Genomic DNA, 22,597 nt, shown 5'->3' with positions numbered 1-22,597 from the left:
CCTCACACCAGCACTAATGCCACCTACTATTATACCACAGGGAGAAAAGGCCACGAGCGAGGCAGCCAGCGAGCCAAGGCCTTTATAAGTCAGTCAGCCACCAAGCCTGGCAAGCAACTTCTCCGGCCGTAAGCCAGGCGGGAGCCGGCCCTGCCCCGTGAGTCAGCGCCCGGCCGGGCACAGCCAGCGCGGGATGCGACCTGCCCCCCCCGCCCACGCGTGGTTCGGACACCCCTCCGCCACGGTCCGGGGCCTCATTTGAGGCCGTGAAGCACCGCGGCCGGCGGGAGCCGCTCGCCCGCCTCACACAAGCCCGCGCCGGGCGTGAGGGGGGGAGAGAGAGAGAGAGATCGAGGCGCCGGCCACGTGACGAAAATTCGAACGGCCGGCGCGAGACCCGTCCCTTCCGCAAGGGAGCATGCGCGGCCCAACCGGCCGTTGGCAAGACGAGCCCGCCCATTGGGCTGCGGCGGCCACGTGATCCGGCCGCCGCCGGCTCCGCCTCCCTTTCCCCCTCCCGCAGCTGCGCTGGGGGGGGGGGTGGCGCATGCGCGGTGGGGGCGGCCGCGGGGACGGCGGCGGACGGCGCCTCTCTCTGTGTCTCTTTTTTTTTTTTTTTTTTTTTTTTTTAAATTTCTTCCCCGTCTTTCAGGAGGGACAAAATGGCGGCAGCAAAGCGTCTGGAGGAGCCGGCCGGGGGATGGTGAGCGGTCTCCGGGCCCGGGTAGCCTGCGAGCAGCCTCCGCCTCCTGCCCGCCGCAGCCTCAGCCCCGGCCCCGCAGCCCAGCACCGCGGGGGAGAGACGGCCGCCCGCCCCGCGGGGGTACGTGCCAGCCAGCCCTCTCCTCTCCTCTCCCGCCGGCCTCACACAGGAGGACTGCAAGCCGGAGGGATGCCGAGTAGGGAGGGGGTTCGCCCGTGGAGCCTCCCGCCTCCGTGGGGGCCCCGTTTGCCGTGCCCGGGGTGGGGGGACGGGACGGACGATGGCGTTTTGGCGAGCTGCAGCGGGGCGGGGGGGGGGGGGGGGGGGCAGGAATACATCCCGTCGCGTAAAAAAGCGCAGAGCTCCTCTGTAACGTGCGTGGGGCGGGTGGGAGGGAGGAACTTCGGGTGTTAAGAGGGGGACTGCGGCTAGGCCTTGGGAAAGGAAGCAAAGCGGGACCGTGTGTGCGTGTGTTAAACCGAAAAGGGCCTACGCCGGAACGGAGGATCCTCTCAGGAAAGGAGGAAGGTGGGCCGGCTAGCAGGCGGCAGCTCTGCGCACCCCAAAATACCGCAGGGGTTTCCTGCTTCGCCAGGCAAGCTCGGGACTGGAACGCGTCCGCAGGGCTAGGCCTGCGTGTCCCCCCCCCGCGCCGCGCCGCGGAAGTCCCGCGAGGACCGTGAGACGCCGGTGACTTCTCCTGCCGCCTGGTTTTAGGTTGGGCGCTCCGGGAGCGCAAGTTTGGTAGCCTTACGGTAGACAAGGGGGTATTGGGGAATGCAAACGTTAAATCAAGTCTTATCCTCAAACTGCTGCGTTAACTAGGGCAGCTGTAGTTACTAGGTGGGTTTTAGGAGTTCAACAAAACATCTATATTGCGGGGTTTTTTTTAAATAAAAAGAGCTGTTTCTCAAAATACTCCCATCTCGACCTCTTCAGAACATTTGCTACTAGAACTTCTTGACGGTTGTGATTATCAGATAGAGGTGGTTTTGCGCTGCTTCCTGTTTCACAGGCTAGAAAACTCGTCTAGGATTCTCTTGCTCCTCTCTTCATATATGTTAGGCTCTGTTGTCAGTATTCATGTAGAGAAATCGTGTAAACACAGGTGGGTGCAAAGTACCTGGAGCCAAGGCCAACAGGTTTACCCCTCTTCTATTAGTGGAGAACAGGCTTTCTGGTTAACGTGCTTGTCCTGCTTCAGTGGCCGGGTTAAGAGTGGTAATTTGATCTTCTGTGGAATCCAGTGGTGTAATTCTAGGTTTTACTAGCCTCTGAGCTCCGGCTGCTGCCAAAGACATGCAGTCTTGTCTTCCTCTGGTTGCAAGTGTTTGTATACACTTGTGGGAAACTGTACTGGGGAGCCAATATAACTTTAAAATAAGTAGCTGTGTTTTTTTTTTTCTTTTTTCAATGAGTTAGATTTAAATAGTTCCCCAGTCTGCAGAGAATCAAGCAGGGCATGGTAGGACCTCTGCTTTCAGGATGGTGTGGATTAGGGCATTTGAAAGTGTTTACACAAAACAATCTTTTGTCACTGTACTTCCAAAAGATCCTAATAACTTGACCTTATTTGTGAAGTGTCAGACCAAAATTCATGACTTTGACATGTGATCTCTGTAAGACTGCTGTGCAGCTGGATTTACTGCTCTGTTTAAAAATACTTCATCCGCTAAACAAGATGTTCTGTAACCATGTATTGTTCCCATTTTCAGCTCTGAAATTCAACTATTTGTGGATTATTATTTTTTTTTTTCAATCTGGCCAGGTCATAATCGCAAACCTAAGAGGGTTTTTTTGAAGAGTTTTAATTTCTCTGCTCACTTGAGACTTAAATTGCTACAAAAACACATCTTTTCTTTGGAAAGTTTTCATATTTAGTGTCAGATGATATAATTAGTAAAAAAATTTTTTAATATAAAATCTGAGTAATGTGATTGCTTGCCAAGTTTTTTGGATACAAAATATCATAGCTGCATTCATTCTTTGTTTTTGCACAGCTGATAAGTTGTACTTTAGTAAAATGGAACTCAGAACTGTTACAGACATTCGTTCTCCAAAGTTGATTTCTCTTTACATTGCAGAGAACTTGCAAAATGATGATTGGCTGCTTACAGTAATTGCTTTAAAATCCATGATATGTTTTATATGTCCTTTGGAGGAAAAATAATACGATTTATATGTAATAGAATTTTTCAAATTTCTAATCGGTAATATTCTACTGATCCTGGTTTTTTTAGGAGAGCTTTGTCTTCATTCTTACCCAAGCTTTCTGTCCAGTTGCTTCAGTAGGCCCTCATCGGTATTTATTTTGGATACCATAAAGCAACTTAATTTTCTCTTGCTGCTTACATGGGTATCCTGAGGCAAGATGGAGTGGAATATGGAATGTTTTAACCAGATCTTTTTTCCATGTTTTCGGTTTTTGCAGCCCTTCAGAGTAAGTGGTGACCAGGTATATGGGTTATGGGACTGAAAGGAATTTCTCTAGCAGCATTGCTGCTAAAGAAAACTTACCCCATAATTAAACTGCACGATTCCATAGTTGCTTAAATTTAAGATCAAATATGGCTTATGACCACAACTTTAATCGCAAGTGCTGTTGATTGTTGCTGCCACAACAGCTGTTAGAAACACACTTCATTTTCAACTGTCATTCCAGTTTTGACCTACTTCTATATTAACTCTGGTTCCCATTATTTGTTCTAAGTAATACAAATGGAAGATGACTGTTGCTTAGAAATTAATTTCTGTGCGATTGATTCTATGCTTTTTTTTTTTTTCCCCCACACAGGTGTGGAAAAATGGCAAAGAGAATTGCAGAGAAGGAACTGACTGACAGAAACTGGGATCAGGAGGATGAAGCTGAAGAGGTAAGATACACATTAGATCCTCCCCCCACCCCTGCAGGCAGTAGGGTAGTTATTTACATGTGCTATTTCTCGTGGGTGAAATCTACAGTAAAATTGGTTAAAAGTGTAGTAATTAAAGATAATTTTTTATAAGTGATTTCTTTTTATAAAGCATCTAATATATGCAGACCATATGGCAAAGCAGCTTTTAACAGTTAAAATGACATCAGCAGCTCAGGGGAAAGGAACTTTACGTTTCTAAAGGGAATCCCAGGCTTGTTAAAATGTATAATGCTTTTGAACTCTTCAAATGTGTGACGGGTATTTATTGAGTTCACAAGAAAAGTGGTTTTGATTTCTTGAGATAAGTTTTCTTCATGTCTCATGTCTTTTTTTTAAAGGTCAGTAATAGTTAATTTCAGAAATATGATAATTTGGAGCACTTAGCCGAAGGTCCCTACACAGCCAGAGGAATTAAGCAAACAGTCAAATGCTATGTTTCATCTGATTGTAAAAAGATATTTTCACATTTAGCGTCTCATGCTTGCTTATGGCTCATATATTATCTCTAAACAAACTGCTAGCTTTTGTACTACTAAAACTATTAAATGTTTAGGCCTATACAATGTGAGAAGGAAAACTGACAGTACACTTCCAGAAATTTGAATATAAGAAAACTTAATTTCTTCATTTATTACAGGGTAGTAATTAGTCATTAGCTGCCTTTGCTAATACTTGAACTACAGACTGCAGGAGGTTGACTTACAGCATACATCTTAATATAGCTTCTCCAAACTGAAAATTGTTTGTAACAGTGCAATACTGACAGATTACCTTCAGCAAAGGCATCTCACGTCTTTGTTTAAAAAACAAAAATTAAAAAAAATTCCTGAATTATTGTCATAGCAAAATTGAGATTGCACGAAGGGAAATGTAATGCAGAACAATAAAGACAAGAGGTTTGAAAGTATCAACTAATATCCAAGTAGCTGGCAAGCTAATCACAGTACTATATTTTTTTTTATGCCTTCCCTTACTTGTTAGGGAGCAGTGTTACATTTGCATTCAAAAACTGATCTCAGCCATCTCTTCAGTGTGTGATGATTTTATGCCTTTCAAGAATTTCATTAATGACTCTATAACTTCCTCTTAAAGGTGGGAACATTCTCAGTAGCCAGTGAAGAAGTCCTGAAGAACAGAGCTATTAAAAAAGCAAAGCGCCGAAACATTGGATCAGAGGTAATGTAATCACTGAGCATTAGTCTTGTAGTTTGACTCAGCTGCAAAATACAACATCCGTGCTCAGGTTTTTACTTATTTCGGCTTGTAATAATACTGTATAAAGCTATCGTGTAGAATGTATATGCAGCTAGTCAGCTCATACATGCAAATTAATTTTCGCTTACTGTTCCATAGCAAGAGTAAGGCTAGAATGAAAAATGGGTAATGCTAGTACTGACTGGGTGAAGAGAGATGTGTAATTTTGAAGTATAAATGCAAAGTGTTTCAGACACGATGTCATCTACAGATGTAAAACAGCATTCGAACTGCTCCAGTTTCATTTTTTGCAGAGATGGAAGCCTGGAAATTGAAAGTTATTAGTTACCCATACTGGAGGGCTGGGGGATGTTTCAGAGGCTAAATAAGTAAAAGCCAAAATACTAAGCTGTTCCGAGAATGAAAAATGTGTCTTTTGTTAAGAATGCTGCTACTTCCCCCCGCCCCGCCCCCGCTGTGAAGAGCTTTAGTGCCACCTACTCTTTGCAATAACAAATTGAAAATTGAAAGGAAGTTGGCCTTTGTGACACGTTTAGTCCCTGTGAAAGTATTAGCCCAGTCCAACCAAACTGTAGTCCTTTCAAAAATGCCTGACAGATGCTTTGTCGTATATATCTTTTTGTGAAACTTTCTTTCAACAGGGCATGTGCCATGTTTGAAATAGAACAGAAACTTTACCTATCACTCAAATTGCTTTTGGAGTGAATGGGACTAGGCATAATTAGGGGCTAGATAGTTTTCTCCTGTGCTTTTGATTTTCCTTCTGCTGTCCAAGCAATGTAAATGAGGAAGCTGTCCTATCCCCCTTTGGCATATAGTAGTTTTAACCACAGATGTGGTAGAGAATGCAGTTAACTAAAGGATTGTACTGGGAAGAGGTGATGCAAGAAATAAAGCACAACTTGAACAGGAGGGATTCAGGGGCAAATGGAATGGGAAAACCAGAACTGACTGAGAAGGGGGACCAGGTGATTGTAGCAGAAATTGTCAGGAGGCTGGGAGTCAGCTGTTAGAGATCAAAGCTGGAAGAAGAGCTAGGATAGCCTGGGCAAAGTCCAAAAAGCAGAATTGATGGCAGGACACCTGAGGTTGCATAAGAAACCAGTGAAATACTTACAAAAAGGTAAACTTGAAATTTACTGATGTTCCTAAATGGAGCGAGCAGAATGCTGCAAAGAAAAAGACTGCAGTTCAACTTGCATGTCCAGAGAGGGAGGTAGGTAGGATTGATCAAAGAGAGACAGAATAAAAATAGCTACCCAGAAATGAGAAACAGAGGACTGCACTGGAAAAGGTAAAGCACAAAGGGAAACAAAAAGAGCTTATACCCACAAGGCCAGATACTGGAATAGAACCTAAAATTGGTAAGTTTTGCTATTTCTTCAGTGGCAAAAGTAGATGAAACTCAGAAGCAATTCTCCTTTTCCTCTGATGGCTTTGCAGAGACACTGAAAGTCTACTTCCAGTAATAAGTGCTCATTACCTCAAAAGACGGTATATGTAGTACCTAAAAGTGGCAGTGCTTATTTGTGTGTTAATCACATTATATCTTTTAAGAACATGTAAGAAACCATACCATAAAGTAATATGGTTGTAAAGATAGCGTTTAGAACTAGGGAATTGTTGTGATTTAACCCCAGCCAGCAACTAAGCACCACTCAGCCACTTGCTCACTCTTCCCCGCTTCCAGTGGGATGGGGAGGAGAATTGAGAAAAAAAAAAAAAGATTAAAAGCAATGTAACAAAAAAAAAAGAGAGAAATGCACCCCAAGAAAAGACAAGTGATGCACAGTGCAGTTGCTTATCACGTGCTGACCAATGCCCGAGCAGCGATCCACCCCTCTTGGCCAGCTCCCCCCAGTTTATATACTAAGCATGATGTTCTGTGGTATGGAATATCCCTTTGGCTAGTTTGGGTCAGCTGTCCTGGCCGTGCTCCTTCCCAACTTCTTGTACACCTGCTTGCTGGCAGAGCATGGGAACCTGAAAAACCCTTAACTTAAGATAAGTGCTACTTAGCAACAACTAAAACATCAGTGTGTTACCAACATTATTCTCACACTAAATCCAAAACACACTGTACCAGCCACTAAGAAGAAAATTAACCCAGCCGAAACCAGGACAGTAAGGAAAAGGCTGCAGAAAACGTACATATTATGTTATCAAGTACAGTCTATTATTGCTTCTTCCATCAGTCACATTGGAATATTTTGGGTAAATCACTTAAACGTTACATAGGTGACTACAAAGTATGCTGTTTTGATGAGTGGCTTGAAGTGTTGGACTCTTAATTGCGGTTGTAAATGCTAAAAGTTGCTGAAAATAAGCCTGCAATTATATATTGCTATGTAATTATTTAAAGAAAACAAGATGCTATGAATGTCTAAATAGGTAGTCAAACACATCCGCTGCTCTGAACAAGTTTTATGTATCCACTTCCTAGATCTAGTTTATTTTCATACCAAACATCTGAGTCCTTTAAAAATAGTAGCAATATGTGTCATAAGGAAGCTATTAACTTGGTTTACGTAGCTGACTTAGAATAATGTATGAAATGACACACTGAACCAGGCTAAAACAAATGGAATATCAAGTGGGGATAGGATTTTTGTGGATGAGATATATGTAACTGGTTGTCTTTTTTTTTTTTTTTTTTTTTTTTTTTTTTCCCCCCCCAGTCTGAAAGTGGAGGAGCTTTTAAAGGATTTAAAGGCTTTATATTGCCTTCTGGAAAAGGAGGAGGTGGCTTCAGTGGATTTGGTAATGGTGCAGGAATAAAGCCTTTAGAAGGGCTGTCTAATGGAAGCAGTAGTGTCTCTAGCACTCCTTTCAGCAGTTTAAAGACCACCTCTGAAACACAATCAGCATTTGGTAAGTTTTAAATAAGCATACATATTTATCAACAAATTCAGCCATAAAATCTGTAGGGTTATTTTAATAGTGAAAAAACAAATTCAGAAAACCCTGTAGTTCTGTTTTAAGGTTTTGAGACTTTATTCATTCCTCTTTGTAAGATTTCTTAAAAAGGTTTTAGACTGCTGGAGGGACAACTTATCAAATGCATGCAGTTTTAAGAGGTGGAAACTAAATTCGTATTTGATCTAATACTGGAGGTAAAAGCTTTATAGGCACAAATGGGAGTGGAAGACATTGGCATAAGACACTGAATAGTATAAAACAGCTGATAACATGTTCCAGTTAAATAATTGTCCCAATTCTCTGAATTTAATTAAAAAAAAAAAGGCAGCTAACGGAAACTGTCCATTTAGTAGGACTGCAATTTCTTTGTGTGATTTCTTTTTTTTCTTTTTTTTAAGGTCTTGTTTCTGTATTTTTTTGCAGTTTTTGGTAAATATATGCTGCATAGCTACAGTCTTAACTTTTTTTCCCTGTACATCTTATATCGCAAACAGTCTTACTAGGATTTTATCTGTTACATTTATACCTGCATTTTAAGACACTTGAAATATTTTGGCAAGTCTAACTCTAGTCTCATGCTTTGGTAGTCCCTGAAGAATACTAGTTCTATCCCTTTGTGTTAGAGATGCAGAAATGTTAACCATGCCACAGTGTTTGAGTCGGCATGCCACAGAATAGAAATGGTGGAGTTTGAAGTTTAGAGTAACTTAGATTTCAGTGATCTTAACTAAATTGGGAGAAACGTAAATATTTAATGACGATTTTCTTAATTTGCTTATTATGGTTTTTATACAGAAACCACTCAAAAATGTGCAAAATCATGGGCTAGTGCATGCAGAGTTTTTTAAAGCACAAATAGCAAGAGATAACTGAATATTTTGTTTTAATAACTGTTTTAGCTTGGTAAAGCTTGAATTAAGATTTTGGGGGTTTAGGTGAAATAAAAAACTTTCTAGTTTTTTAATGTTATTCTGTACAAGATTTCTTTAGACTTATTTTATACATCTGTGTGGTCCATCTACTTTGCCTGTCCCTGAACTAACTAACTTTTCTAAACTTACTGAGCTTAGGTCTCTGCTTACAGCACTGCTTGTTTACTTGTGGTTCACAGTGTTGTGATCCAAGAGAAGGTACATAACTGAGCAAGAATAAGTGATTTCATAAAGAAATATGGAGAACATTAGTTAGGCTTTTATGAGAACTCTGCTTTCTGGGAAGAAAAATGTTCTAAACCTTGTTTTTCTTCTAATAGGATCCACAATGTCAAATGGTCCTACTACTACTGCATTTACCGAGAAAAAGGCTGCAAGCCCAAAAGCTAATGGTGGCAGTCAACCGTCCTCATCTGGCTATGCTCAGAGTAAAGTTTGTAGCTCTAGTGTTTACCACAAACAGTTAGCAGCTTTAAACTGTTCTGTGCGTGACTGGATAGTTAAGCATGTAAACACAAACCCACTGTGTGACCTGACACCAATCTTCAGAGACTATGAGAAGTATTTAGCAAATATTGAACAGCAACACGGAAGCAGTAGTGATAGTGGCTCGGAAAACGAAAGCAACAAGACACCTGGCTCTCAGTCAGTTTCTACATTTGGGAATTCAAAGCTGCAGCAAGGATCAACATTTTTGTTTAACAACAACAAAACTGAGGATACCTCGGACAAAAAACCTGAAGCTGCATCAGAAAAAAAAGATCCATCGTTAGGAGCTACGTCAACTGTCTCATTTAATTTTGGCAAGAGTGTCGACAGTTCTGTTTTGGGTTCCCTTGGTTCAGGAACGCTTAGTAGTTTCTCATTTTCTCCTGGGAATTCAGGTTTGTTTGGAAAAGACACAAACCAGGCTAAGTCTGTCACTGCAGTATCCACCAATGTATCGGAAGCTCAGACGGAAAGTGGCAATAGCGATGACAAAGGTAAGTTCTATTTTAAATTATTTTTTTAATGGTAAGCTGTGAATGTTACTTAAGAATACTGCAAAGATGAAGTAATACTAAGTTGAACTAGATCATAATTGTGCTTGAATTTGAAACTGCAAAACTGTACCACTTACCTGGAAATACCTGGTTTGCCTACTGTTTTAAGTAACACTAAAAGTATATGCTTATCAAAACCTATGTATTTGTGTCAGATTTATACTTTCTGTAATAGAATATAATTCTCCTGCTGAATACAAGACTTGAAACGACGAAATTTAAAGCAACTGCTGTGTTCATCTTTGAGCCTGCAGGACATTTCAATCCTGCTGCTTTTCCCAGTGGGTTTATCAAGGGATGCCCTCAGCAAAATGTGTAAGATACAGAACAATTTCATACATCTTGTGTAATAGACTGTAAGGCCAATAAAGTTACATACTACCTGACAGTTTTACTCTTGCTATTTACTGAAGCTGAGTACAGTAAGTTGTTAGAAATCCTAGCAGTTGAGGGACCAGAAAGGCATAATCCTGCCACTGTCTCTTGGCTGTCATTCCTGCCACTAATTCCCTTCCCCGAAATCAAACCTGGCTGCTGAAGTATTTATTATGCTTTACTTGTACCCATTTGTGGAGACTCTTCTTTGAATTGTTGTAACTGTTTTCCCCCTGACAGAGGGTTTTGACTTGTTAGACTTGTTAAGCTTTATATTTTGGGGTTTGATTGTTTGGTGGGGGTTGGGTATTTTCATCCCATTTAAACTGAAGATGAGCATAAAGTTGCTTAAGGGGTGTGGCTGAACAAAAAGAAAGTAAGACTTTTTTCTGTAGCTGAAGCTGCTTCAGAGCCCACATTGACTTAAACATGTATTGGCAATCATTGACAGGCCACACATCTATATGTCAAATACAGCATGCATAAGCTAGTTCTAATACAATGCCAAAACTACCTTCCAGATTATATACTCATTAACATATTAAAACTTTGTATTTAAAGGAGGGGAAGAGGAGGAGGAAGAGCCACCAAAAGTCATTGTTAATGAAATAAAAGAAGATGATGCTTTCTACTCAAAGAAGTAAGTGACTTTAACTTGGAATAGTGAATAGAATTATAACTTGGAGAATAAAATTCATACCTGCATATTGCTGTTCTTCATCACTGCAGTGCATAATTAATGATGTATATGTTCTTGGACTTCGTAGTTAATAGAGCTTGTTAGGAAGCCATATTGAATATGAAGTTCCACTCATAAAATAGAGAACAAAAATGTGTAAGATCTTACTAAAATTCTTGTGTATCTTGGACACAACACTAACAGCTAGTTTGCGTTCTACTTCCGATCAGTTTTTTACAAATGAAGATGATGTTTCTGTCTAGGGCTTGTAGCACAGAAATAACATACTGTACTTCTGAAAAATCAGTTAGGTGCTCAGCTATTTGCATAGTCTAAAATAAGACTCTTCAGTTGGAAAATGCTGATTATTGTATGAAGGAGTGAACAAGTTGTATTTTGAAGTTCAAAATGAGACTAGCTCTACTAGAAGGAGTTTTTCAAAGCATGTTCAGTAGTCCAAGTAATTGCATGTCTGCTCAACACTTAGCACAGAATTTGTCCTCCTGCAAAAAGTCATTTGCTTTATCTGAGAGAAGGTCCATGCTAATTTATGAAGAATGGCATTAGGTTTATTAGAGCTTTGCTTAAAAAATGTTTTTAAATTTTACATAAAAGTCCTATTATAACTTTAGAATGATACAGCAAGTCCTTATGGTTTTGTAATTAGTGTTTTTAAACAGTAGCTTACAGTTACTACTCCTTATAGACCCTGAGTACAGGTTACTGTGCATTTTACTTTTCCCTGAAAGAAATGACGTTTGTTATTCCAATACTGAAAGAAAGAATTAACTTTCTTGTTCTGAACTGGACGTACAATCTGTTAGCACATGAAACAAGGTCAAGAAGAAGAAAGATTTATGCTACTCGCATCATGTTAACTCCTGATTATTGTTAAACTATTGGCTTACTGTGAGTCAGAGGTATACATATATATGTGTGTGTGTATTTGGGAGATATCTTTCATATCTTTGTTTTTAATTTCTGCATATCTGCACAACTGCACAAACAAGGCTTTTTTTTTTTTTTGCACAGGTGCAAACTGTTCTACAAAAAGGATAATGAATTTAAAGAAAAAGGTGTAGGAACATTACACTTAAAACCTGCAGGAAATGAAAAAACTCAACTCCTGGTCCGAGCAGATACCAATTTAGGTAAGTAAATTTCTTCTAGTAGCAAGTCCTGATGTGAAATTCCCTGCTAAGCACTAGGATTTTTTTGTTACACAGCATAACAGACCCGATTAGTGAACACCTTTCTACTGTTTTTTCAATAAATTCAAGCATTGAACAAGCAATAGGATACCTCTAATGAGTATGACAAAATAGTGCACATGAAGCAGTGCAAGGAAGTAAAAAGTTGTCGTGTATGTTTGGGTATTCATTCCCCCTTACCCCTTTTTTAATTTGAAGTGTGGCTTAAGATCCACAGTGAAGTATACATGTATCAGGTGTGATGAATGAAGAGGAACAAATTTTGTGCTAAAATGCAGGCAAACTGCCATTTCTCTGCAATTCATCCTGAATATGTAAATAGTTGGCCATGTAGGCAGACATCCCTTGTACTTGGGGGTAAAGGGGATCATTCTATAGATCAGGCACGCGGGATTTTGCTATATGCATTGCTCTTAAAATGCATGCTGAAGTCCAACTGTTGAATGGTGTTTTAGCTAACTTCAGTTGGATCACAAATGGTAGGTTGACTACAGAATTAGAGTAACCTGTAGTGTGATAGTTTCCTCAGAATATCTTTAATTAAAGAGAAAAAAACCCAACCATTTCTTTGCTTTTAAGAAATTAAGGGGAATTGATGTATTGAAGTTCTTAAGGTGTAACATTCTGGCTGAGGAGTGTTTACACACTCAAACTGTGCAAATCAATGTTTCGATACTTATTGTTGAGAAACTTTGCTCTGCTTCAGTACCCAATTTCAAGAAACTTGCATGTGGGGTTCACATGCACTTGACAACTTCCATAAAACAGAGTAAATATTGTGCTTATAGAAGACCTGAGAACTAAAGCCATGCTGCACTGTAGGCCATTGGTAAATCTCACCTCACTTTCAGTTTATAGTGCACTCTAGTGAGTGTATATGAAATCTCTGCAGGCCCATTAGGGGCAGTTTTCAAATACCCAGTGAGATTGCAACTCCTGTGTTAGTCACTTGTAAATCATCAACTTCTTTCAGTGGAGACAAGGTTTGCCAGATAAAGGGCAGTTCTTAGCAATAAAACTGAAGGCAGATATATGGCAGAGTTGGCAGTGCTTTCAGCATTTCCTTGGGGATTTGAATGTGTTGAATAGAGTAGATGAAAACTTGATTTCTCCAAGTTACCTAGTCTTTAACACAAGTCTTGATTTTCACTCAGCTGATGCTAATTTTCATGATGTTGATTTACATTCCCTCTACCTTCATCTGAGGTGATGTATTAGGAAATCTTTCCTTTTTCTTCAGCTCGTACACTAAGACATTTCGGCTTGGTGTTTCCAAGCATTGCTTTCTAGAAGCTGCTGCAGTCATAATGATGCACACTTTCCTTTTTGCTATCTTCACACAGTGCTATAATCCTTTCCTAAAATCTCACTGTGTTGAAAAACTGAACTGGAAAGGAAGGCGAAGACTGACTTTTCCCTAAATACTACTACCGTGTTCTGAACTATTTACCAGGTTTACAAAATGTGTGCATCTTCTGTGGAAGCAGATTTGAGTTTGTTTGCAACTGTTTTAATAGACCACTAATACTGAAGCTCTCAAACTCACTACATAATTTAACAAGTTGACATAGAGCTGCTGTTAGTAACCTGGTGGTAGACCACATCAGATGTGTTGTATGATGTGAGGATACAAAGTACTTATTCTACCATAGTTTGTCCAATTTTAGATTAACATGTCTGTATGTGTGTTAAAGCTAACTTTTTGCTTCTGCTTATGAACTGTGCTTGACGGTCAGAATGAGTAACTTGCATAAGCATAAACTAAGCACTCTGATGGGATTCCTCATTTGCTGCTTCTCCCTTGTCCCCTTCCCTTTTTCCTGCGTGTCCCTACTATCATTTGATATTCTTCAGACTCCTCCCTTTAAAAAAAGGAGGACACAGTCTTTCCAGAGATTTCCTCGTTCCTAATGAGGAAAGAAATCTGTGAGAACAGTGGCCATGAGCAGATGCTTAGGGAAGAATAAGACAAGTATATATGACATTTGTGAATTGCCTTCCTTCCGAATACAAACTTAAATCCCTATTTAGTAAATATACTAACATCTGTATTGCAGTAAAAGCTGAAAAATTGCTAATTGTAATTTTTTTCCTCCTCGTATGCAGGAAACATACTGTTGAATGTTCTAATTCCACCTAAGATGCCATGTACAAGAACCGGAAAAAACAATGTTCTTATAGTTTGTGTTCCTAATCCACCGATTGATGAGAAGAATCCAGCTGTTCCTGTCACTATGTTAATAAGGGTGAAAACAAGTGAGGATGCAGATGAGTTGCACAAAATCTTACTGGAGAAAAAGGAGGCCTAAATAAGTTGCAGTCATTGATTTGAGGAATTATTGCCAAACTGCTGCTGCTCTTTTTTTCTTCCAGAACTTCACTTGAACACTTAACTCTTTATTCTGATATTAAGAAACTGTTACAGGAATTCTGGAAAAATTCTGTGAGGAAAAGCTAAACTAGCTAATAAAAGCTTTAATAGAACACAAGTCTTGGACTGTGCTCCCTCATTTTTCAGTATCTAAATGCAGGACCTCTTCTGGATAAAGCACATTAATTTAAATCAAAGTGTATGTTTTTAACACCGATCGATTTGACCGAATGGACTGAAATCAGTACAAAAATATGGTACCAGAGCTTCCTCACAGACTGCGGTGCAATGCAACAACCTCCTGTTTTGAGAAGGGAGGATGTTGAAGTTTAACTGTTGAAACTGTTTCTGGACTCAGATTTTTAATTTTAATTGGTCTGTCATATTCTGGTGAGACTTAATTTTTCAAACTTGGTGACACCAGTGCACCCCAAGAACAATATTGTGTATATTATACTGTGTTTTAATTCTTACAGACTTGTGTGCTTTTGGGACTCGGGAGATGGCATCTCCAGATATTTAAAAGAAAATTTGCTTGCGTAGTCTTGTTGACAGTAGTGTTTCTTAGAGAAGAACTGTCAGTTCTGTTCTTACTGTAGCAACAAGCTAATGATGTGCAATAGTACAAGCAGACAACTGGAAGACTGTTCATCTTGGACCACAACCACAGCTGGCATTCGCTGACTTCTGACAAGTCAGAGGCAAAGGGTTGCAGTTGCACTTCCATTAACAGTCCCTCCGAGGTATTCTTCCCTAGTCCCTTGGGCTAAAACTGAAACCCAGCAGAGGCAGAGTTGTAAATGTTGTTGTACTTGTCTTGCTTCTAGTACTTTTCTGAAGATTCTCTTTTCACAAACAAATTTCAGGATTTTTATAGATCTTTATATTGCCTCTGGCCATTACCAGGAAATACATGCATAAATGTGTATCAGTAATTATTTTTCCCATGTGCTAAAACTACAGTGCTTTACTGCATTACATTAAGCAGTAGTTTGCAGCTTTAGGGACAAGCTTTCTGTTGCAAGTAGGGAGCACTGGGTTAACTTGTAACTTAGTTTTCAGCTGTGTTAAATGAACTGTGTGGCAATAATTTGTGGATCAGAACATCACTCTGTTCTCAGTTTCCATCTCAAATTTATCAGACTGTGTTTGGTTATTTAATCCTTTTTCAAATCTTGTTTGCTGGAAACTCCTTCCCTAATAGTTGTTTTTCTGCTTCACTTTCAGCTCTGGGAACTACCCAAGAGCTAGATGTTAATATTAGACTTGAACTGCTCTTGGATCTGTCACACTGACCAGCTCCAGGGAGATGGAAGCAGCATGCAAACCTGCCTCTAGCTAATGCGGCACAGAGGAAAAAAATCCTATTCTTTAAAAAAGCAGCATGATGCAATTCTCACAGGGGGCCTGGAAATCCACAGTAGTGGCATCCTGTGGGTGGGGAAAAAGGAGTAGCACCATTTGATTAGATGCAGCACATCTTACCTGCTCCCCACTGCTCGCAGGGACGGGGCTGGGGAGGACAGGGGCAAATGCCTGCCTTTAGTCCTAAATCACTGTACAATCCAGGTTATGGCCTTTTTTTCCCCCCTTAACTAAAAGGAGGAAAAACTTTATAAGATTTATAGCCCTCTTGACCAAAGTTCAAAAACGAAGGCCTTCGCTTACATTTCAGCTACACTGAAGTCACAGGAATTGTATTTTTGACACTCAAGTGTAAAGGGAGCTCAGATAATATTTGAAATATAAAGTGGTGCCTTCTTTTTTTTTCATCTGGCTCAGTACTTAACCATTAAAAGTAAGTGACATTACTTTCCTCAAAATAATGTGCTTTTTTTAAAGTCTTGCTAAATACCTAAATTGGAGGCCAAAAGCTGAAGGCATGCATATTAATTGCATATGAATGAAAAGCAGAACATTGCCTGAAAAGTTTATTACAGGCTCAGGTTTTAACGTCCAAGGGCTCAGTTAATTTTGCATTTGTCTTCTGACTGTAGTGTCTTAAACACGTCGCCATGCAGAAAGGTTTTGAGGCTGGAGCGCTGGGTGTGGTAAGCAATTTGTTACGCATCCCACTTGAAGAGCAGCTCTGTACAGATTTATCGGTGGTCTCGGGTTTGTGTTTGGTTTACTTCCAAAAGCTCACGGCTATGTAACTGTTTCTTCATCCACTGAAATGCGGACCAACTAACTTGAACAAGTGAGACACAAACTGAACGTCCCGTGCATCCTTATGATTTGCCTCTGAAGTGAGGCAGTCTTGGGGTTATGCACACATGTATTTGGCCAAATTCTGAAGCTGGCAAACTGAATAATGGCTAGTCCATCTCTGTCATGTTTTCAAGGGTGGACATTCTGAGGGTGAGCACAGAGTGTAAGGAAAAATAAGTAGAAGAGCAATAAATTGGGTTGGAAAAATTAAACTTTACAATATCCATGGTAACAAGTAATACCTTCTATTAGCTGTGGTAAAGACTATTTGAGATGAGACACCTTAATTCGAGATGAGACACCTTAATTCTTTAGCAATGTACGTATTTATCAGTAAAGCTAGGAGAAGGTATATAATTTGAATCTTGTGTTAATTAGTATGTCAAATATATGCATAAACATAAGATTTTAAACATTTTTACACTGGGAAAGTTGCCACTAAAAGAATAGGGAAGAATTTTACTGCAAATTAGAGATTTTAATCAACACCATTGATAGTGACCCTGCAATTATCTGGACTATGAAGCAGGAAAAGGAAGCTGTGCACTTTTCACTTGGTGTTCAGTTATAAAGCACAACCCTTCTCTAGTACTGTTATAAAAACAAATTTTTGATAATGCTTCAGTTTCTAGTTAAGAAATAGTAAAGTATATAAATACTGTAAAAAGCCAGAGATTATTACATAGAAATAAAGGCCTAAAATGAGTTAAAAGCAAAAGTTAGTGGAGAACATAGAAATCAATATACTAATGCCTTTGTTACAAAGCGGGTACATGGAATTCTGATCAAAATTCCTTCCTTGAATAGCAACTTAGTGAGGCATTCCTGTATCTTGGTAGATACTTAATATATTTAACAGCTGGATATCAGATACCTGATATTAAAGATGCAAGTTTCCTCCCTAATTTGAGTTAATGCTTTCACTGTTTCAGCTGTACATAGGTGTTGGAGTGTCTTAATGGATCATGCATTCTTCCTTCTGCTGTGATTTTGAAGTTTTGGCTGCGTAGAAATCTTTCCTTTCCCTCTCACCTCCCCAAAATAGAAAATCAAGATGTCTGCTGCTTTTAATTATCAGAATCATCTGTAAGGGAGATTATTACAGTTGGTTTGAATTTTATTTTGAAATATTAAATGGCTATATGCAGGGGGTTTTTTTGTAATGTACTTAAAATTATCTATTTGGGAGCACAACAGGTGTTCCTATAATCCCTTTTGGTTGATGAATGTGAAAACGTAAATGAAATTTACAGTTCAAATGAACACGTAGAACGTAAACCAATTAGGAGGTACGCTTTACTGTTAAGAACTTCCATTCAGCTCCCTTTGCAGCACTGTAACATTTAAAATGTCCTTAAAGACTTTCTTTCTGATGCCTTAACTTATTTGCATTTGCTAAAATTTTGTAGCTGGTGCCTGTGTGCAGAAATTAACTCACATTAAACAATTTAAAGTGGCATGAGCTAGCATAAATCCAATGAAAATGCTGAATGTGACAATTTGTTAATTGTTAATAGATTTCAAACTGCTCTGAATTTTTCAGTGGATACTTAAGTTTCACATAACTTGTCATGTAACAATGTTTTCATTAGTTCTAATACATTGAGGAAGTGTACAAAAATCCATGGAAAATGTGAATAAATGAATGGGAGATTAATTGTCTCGTGTGTATCCCTTTCGACTGTATAACACTGTATTAATAAAATGAACTTTACAATCAAGTTGCTTCCAGGTGAACTCCTGCCTGGAAAATCCTGCGCCCAGCCTTACTGCTGCTAAAAGAAGCAATGTCTTCCCCCGCCCATTCCTCAAGCCGGCTTTCAAACCTGTCACATCGCTAAGAGCCAGTTCAGCAGAAATGCTTTCTTCTTCAAGGTCAGTGAGCTGAATGAGCTCAGAGGCAGGAGGCAGGGCTGCCTTTGGCCAGAGAGAGAGAGAAAAACTAGTTCTTGCATGCTAAGAGAACGACTGTAGAGATCGACCTCTAAAAATCCTTCCACTTGCAATATTAAAAAGATTTAAGAGCAAAAGTAATCTGTGTTTGCCTGATGGCATATGTAGAACATATTTCTAGATCTAGCCTAAAAGCGCTATCCCAAAGCCAGGCCACAAAGTGATTGTTGTCTTCAGTGGCTTGTGACAGTCTGGCAAATGGGGGGGGGCAGAGAATAAGATCAAGACAGACTTGTTATGACAAGTGTAGATCATCTTTCCAATGCACTGGGAACTGCTGAGACCACGAGCAGCTGCCATCCAACTGTACTTTCTGCTGTTGGCCACCACCATGCTGTTTAGCCCTACCTTAATTCTCTTTATAGTTCTGGAGCTATCCACTTTAGGTCCACAAACGGGAGCTACTTCTTGCATGAGGATACAACTATTGGTTAGCAAAGGTTATCTAGACATCCCCTCAGTTACAATGATTGGGAAAACTAAGAGCTTATGTTGCAGTTTTAAGGATGCAGTTGCTATCAAGAGCATCACATTTCTACTTAAATTGCCCAGTACTTTTTCTTAAAACAAAAAAACAAAAAAAACCAAAACAAAAAAACCCACACAAACCCCCCCCCCAAACAAAACCAAAACAAACCCAAAAAACAACTTCATGCACTTGGGATGTTGGCATTATTCCACATTTCTGGACATCTAGTTCCTTCTTAAAAAGACAGCCAACACCACTTACAGAGTCTCCATAGTTTTCATCAGCCATAAAGAAAAGAAAGCAAAGTAACAGTTCTCGAGAGCAGAAACAAGCTTATTATTCATTTCAGGCAGGGGCAATCTGGGACATCAAATGCTTAATGCTTTGCTAATCACCAAAGATTTTACCACTTGAACAACAGGAAGGGGCAAAAGTAACAGTGCAGAAGACGGCAAGTCCTCAACACCCAAACTAAGAAAATGCAACACTCCAAGAACAGTCTGCATTCATCAAAATCAGCCTCTTTCCTAACAGAGCAGACCAGTTATAGCAACCAAGTCATACAGAAGTCAGAACTGATTCATCTGAAACACACATCAAGTATAAGCTAAAGGCTATGTACATGTCATCGGCCACAAACACAGCGAAGGGGAGAAGTAAACTTTAATCATGATCCAAACAATGCATCGACAGACAGGTTACCTGCTGTAATCAATCTCCTGCTAAAGACAAAACTGAAAGCCAAATGAAGAGTAACAGCCAGCCAAGTAATTTTGACTAACACAGCCTTACATATGACGCAACACTTGAAGCTGTGAATGAGTTCAGACTCAACGTTTGGTAAACAGCTTGCTTTGGTAAAATGTTTGCTTTGTAGAAAGGTCATAAGACAGATAAGACAAAGTTTAGGTGGAGAAGAGCAACAAACATCTTTGGATATTCTGTAGACGACAGCTGGATTACAAACCTCTGCACTACTGCACAGGTTACAGTACGTGACTGTGTGAGCACCCGTCACTGACCGACCTGCATGACATACAGGAGGAGCGGCACACAAAACCCAAAGGCTGCACAAGAGGAGTGAAGAGGTAGAACAAGAATTTACATTGTTTGAAGTAGTCATCGATATACGTATCCAAGTTTCTGTTACGGTAGTATGCTGCTCATTTTCCTAAGGCATCATACTCCTTTAGAAATTTTTATTTGCATCTGAGCATCCCGAATAAGTAGTACAATAAATATTCCTAATCATCAGTTTAGTGGGCATTACCATTAGGAACATCATAACTTTTACCAAGAGGTAGCGCAGAAATGGATCATCTCTGGAAGTCTGCAGAGGCTTCAAAGATATAAATAGAATTTGCCTGCTCAGGCAGTACCACTAAGTAAAAAGTCTCTGACTGTGGCTTACTACCTTATATCATAGATGACATAATACAGTACAAAATTTTTTGTCTGTTGGTCAATGCTAGTTTTGGAGCCCTACCTGAACTGGTGGGCGCTCGGGGCATTCTTCTTACCCACAAACGGTAATGCTGTTGACTGCAGCTCCAGGGAAAACTTGCAGATGGTTTCTCCATTGTAAAAAGCAAATTCCTAACACTGAAGAGAAAACGGTAGATCATACACCAAATTTAATTACTGTGGCAGTTTACAGAAGAAGTGTTTCCCTGCCTTTACAATGAAGTCAGAAATGACTACTGTGAACAGTCACCTGTGCTGATACCCTTACGTGCTGGGCAGGTTAACTGTGGAGGTACTCACCAGGAAGCACATAATTCAGAATTGTTGCTGTGAAGGAAGCTTGAAGAATAACTCTTCTTGCTTCTTGATGCTACATCTATCGCTCTCATTTTCAAAGCAAAACCTAGTCTGACACTTGCAGTGATGAGCAGGGACGGAAGAGTGGGTTCTGCCAACACCCTTGTCTTTCGGGAGCAAAGGAATGCCTCTAGACTTGGTGCAGGCTTAAGGCATTCTCTATTTCTAAGTGACATAGGGTTTTGATGAAGACGCTGGTTGCATCTGAATTAAAGGTTGAGTCTGAGACTTTGAAGAGTCTGTAGACTAGCGAACTGCTTTTGCTGGATCTCCCCAGCAATATTGCTCCAGCAGGAAAAGCAGAACCACGAACAGCCTTTTGTCTCGGGGCGAGATGGGAGGCGGAAGAGCATGGGTTGAGTAATCACATATTGTGAAATACCAAGTTATGAATCACCAGAATCAACTGAACGTTGGCCTAAGTAGATAACAGGGAGAACATTAAAGCAGCTGGAACTAACACTTTGAGACAAAGCTTTTTTTAAATGTAGGTGGTCTCCACTGATCTGTGCAGGGTGACTTGGTCTTTTTGACAATTATCAGCCAGCTCCATTCATTTCAATAGGGTTTTAAAACTGTTTATTCCCATCTTACCTTAACCAATTTCTTTGAAGTGAATTCAGGACCATGCAAGTTAACTACTTGCCTACTTATTCACAAATTTACGTTACTGTCTAAAGTCCATCTAAAGCAGCAGCATCTTCAGCAGCATGCTCACACCTCCGCAGGCAGCAGCCGCCCCAGTCTGCCTCCCTTAACAGGGTGCCTCCTCGCCCTCTCCCACCCCTCGCATTCATCCTACACTCCGACAAGGATGTTCTGCCGAAAGATCATTCTTTTTGGGTAGGTGCCATAGGGTATACATCGCATGCAGGTACAATGACGGCTATGTGGCTGGCCAATTTTGTCCTCTGCAGTGGAAGTGCAGTAGAGGGAAGAAGTCCACACTCCTCACACATAAGTAAATCCCATTTGAGCCCACAAGCACTTCCATCTTGTCTGAACAAGCAAATGGATCATCTGCCTGGGTTTTCATACCACCATCTCAGCCAACGTTAACCCTACTGGAAAAAGCCAACTCGCTTGACTTGGGGAAGAGTGTTCTGGCTTAACAAATCATAAATGACTTATTTCCCATGATGAGATCACCAGATCCCATCCTTACCCCTGTGAGGAACCAAGCTGGGGACAGAACTTGAATTAACTCATATTTTCCTTGATGTATTTTAATATCTTTTCTTTACTGAGTAGCATCTGCTCCTCCCAGATTCTCATCTACACTGTTAATGGAAAATCGGACCCACAGTCTTCCTGCATTTTACTCCTTTGCTTTCATAACACTTTTAATTACAAGTTTCAGGAATGACATTTCTGACAGGACTACACAAGTAACTACTTGCTAGCAAAGATGCGTATTTTTTCTCCAATCTCCAAAGTGTGATTTTACTTTGTAAAATCAGACCTTGATGATAAGCTTGTGTGCCAAGCAACATTATGGTATTTCTTGGGAGCATCTCTCCAGCTGAGGACAGGCAAGACACAACGCCAGAGGACAAAAGGACATGAGTTAACTTGGCTCCCCAAAACAGGCACTCTATTGAACAAGATACACTGCCACACCGTTAAAACAATATTCTTCTTCTAGCATATGAAAGAAATTAATTCATTAAAGTTGTGAAAGCTTTTCAAAAATGTATGTGCCAGACTTCTATCCCCCCAGCATTTGGATTAAAAACCAAAACCAAACCAAGCACACCTTTTCCTGTCACTAACTCTTGAA

General features: G+C 40.2%; 1 protein-coding gene across 4 annotated transcripts; it reads left to right on the top strand.

Moving 5' to 3' along the window:
* The first annotated feature begins 558 nt into the window (after positions 1-558).
* On the top strand, positions 559-18,231 carry NUP50 (nucleoporin 50). Of its 4 annotated transcripts, none has more exons than XM_041129442.1 (8): positions 559-823; positions 3,498-3,576; positions 4,711-4,794; positions 7,512-7,704; positions 9,005-9,667; positions 10,664-10,742; positions 11,814-11,932; positions 13,336-14,152. In XM_041129442.1, exons 2-8 carry the CDS (start codon positions 3,508-3,510, stop codon positions 13,341-13,343), a joined length of 1,215 nt encoding a protein of 404 aa, XP_040985376.1. In that variant the 5' UTR covers positions 559-823; positions 3,498-3,507; the 3' UTR covers positions 13,344-14,152. The 4 variants fall into 4 exon arrangements, with proteins under 4 accessions (XP_040985376.1, XP_029896059.1, XP_029896058.1 ...); XM_030040199.2 differs by having other exon boundaries at positions 562-797; positions 14,099-18,231; XM_030040198.2 differs by having other exon boundaries at positions 562-823; positions 14,099-18,231.
* Positions 18,232-22,597: the final 4,366 nt, after the last annotated feature.

The sequence above is a fragment of the Aquila chrysaetos genome, chromosome 17 (assembly GCF_900496995.4).
Source record: "Aquila chrysaetos chrysaetos chromosome 17, bAquChr1.4, whole genome shotgun sequence".
NCBI classification, from domain to species: domain Eukaryota; kingdom Metazoa; phylum Chordata; class Aves; order Accipitriformes; family Accipitridae; genus Aquila; species Aquila chrysaetos.
This window is presented reverse-complemented; position numbering and strand designations above follow the sequence as displayed.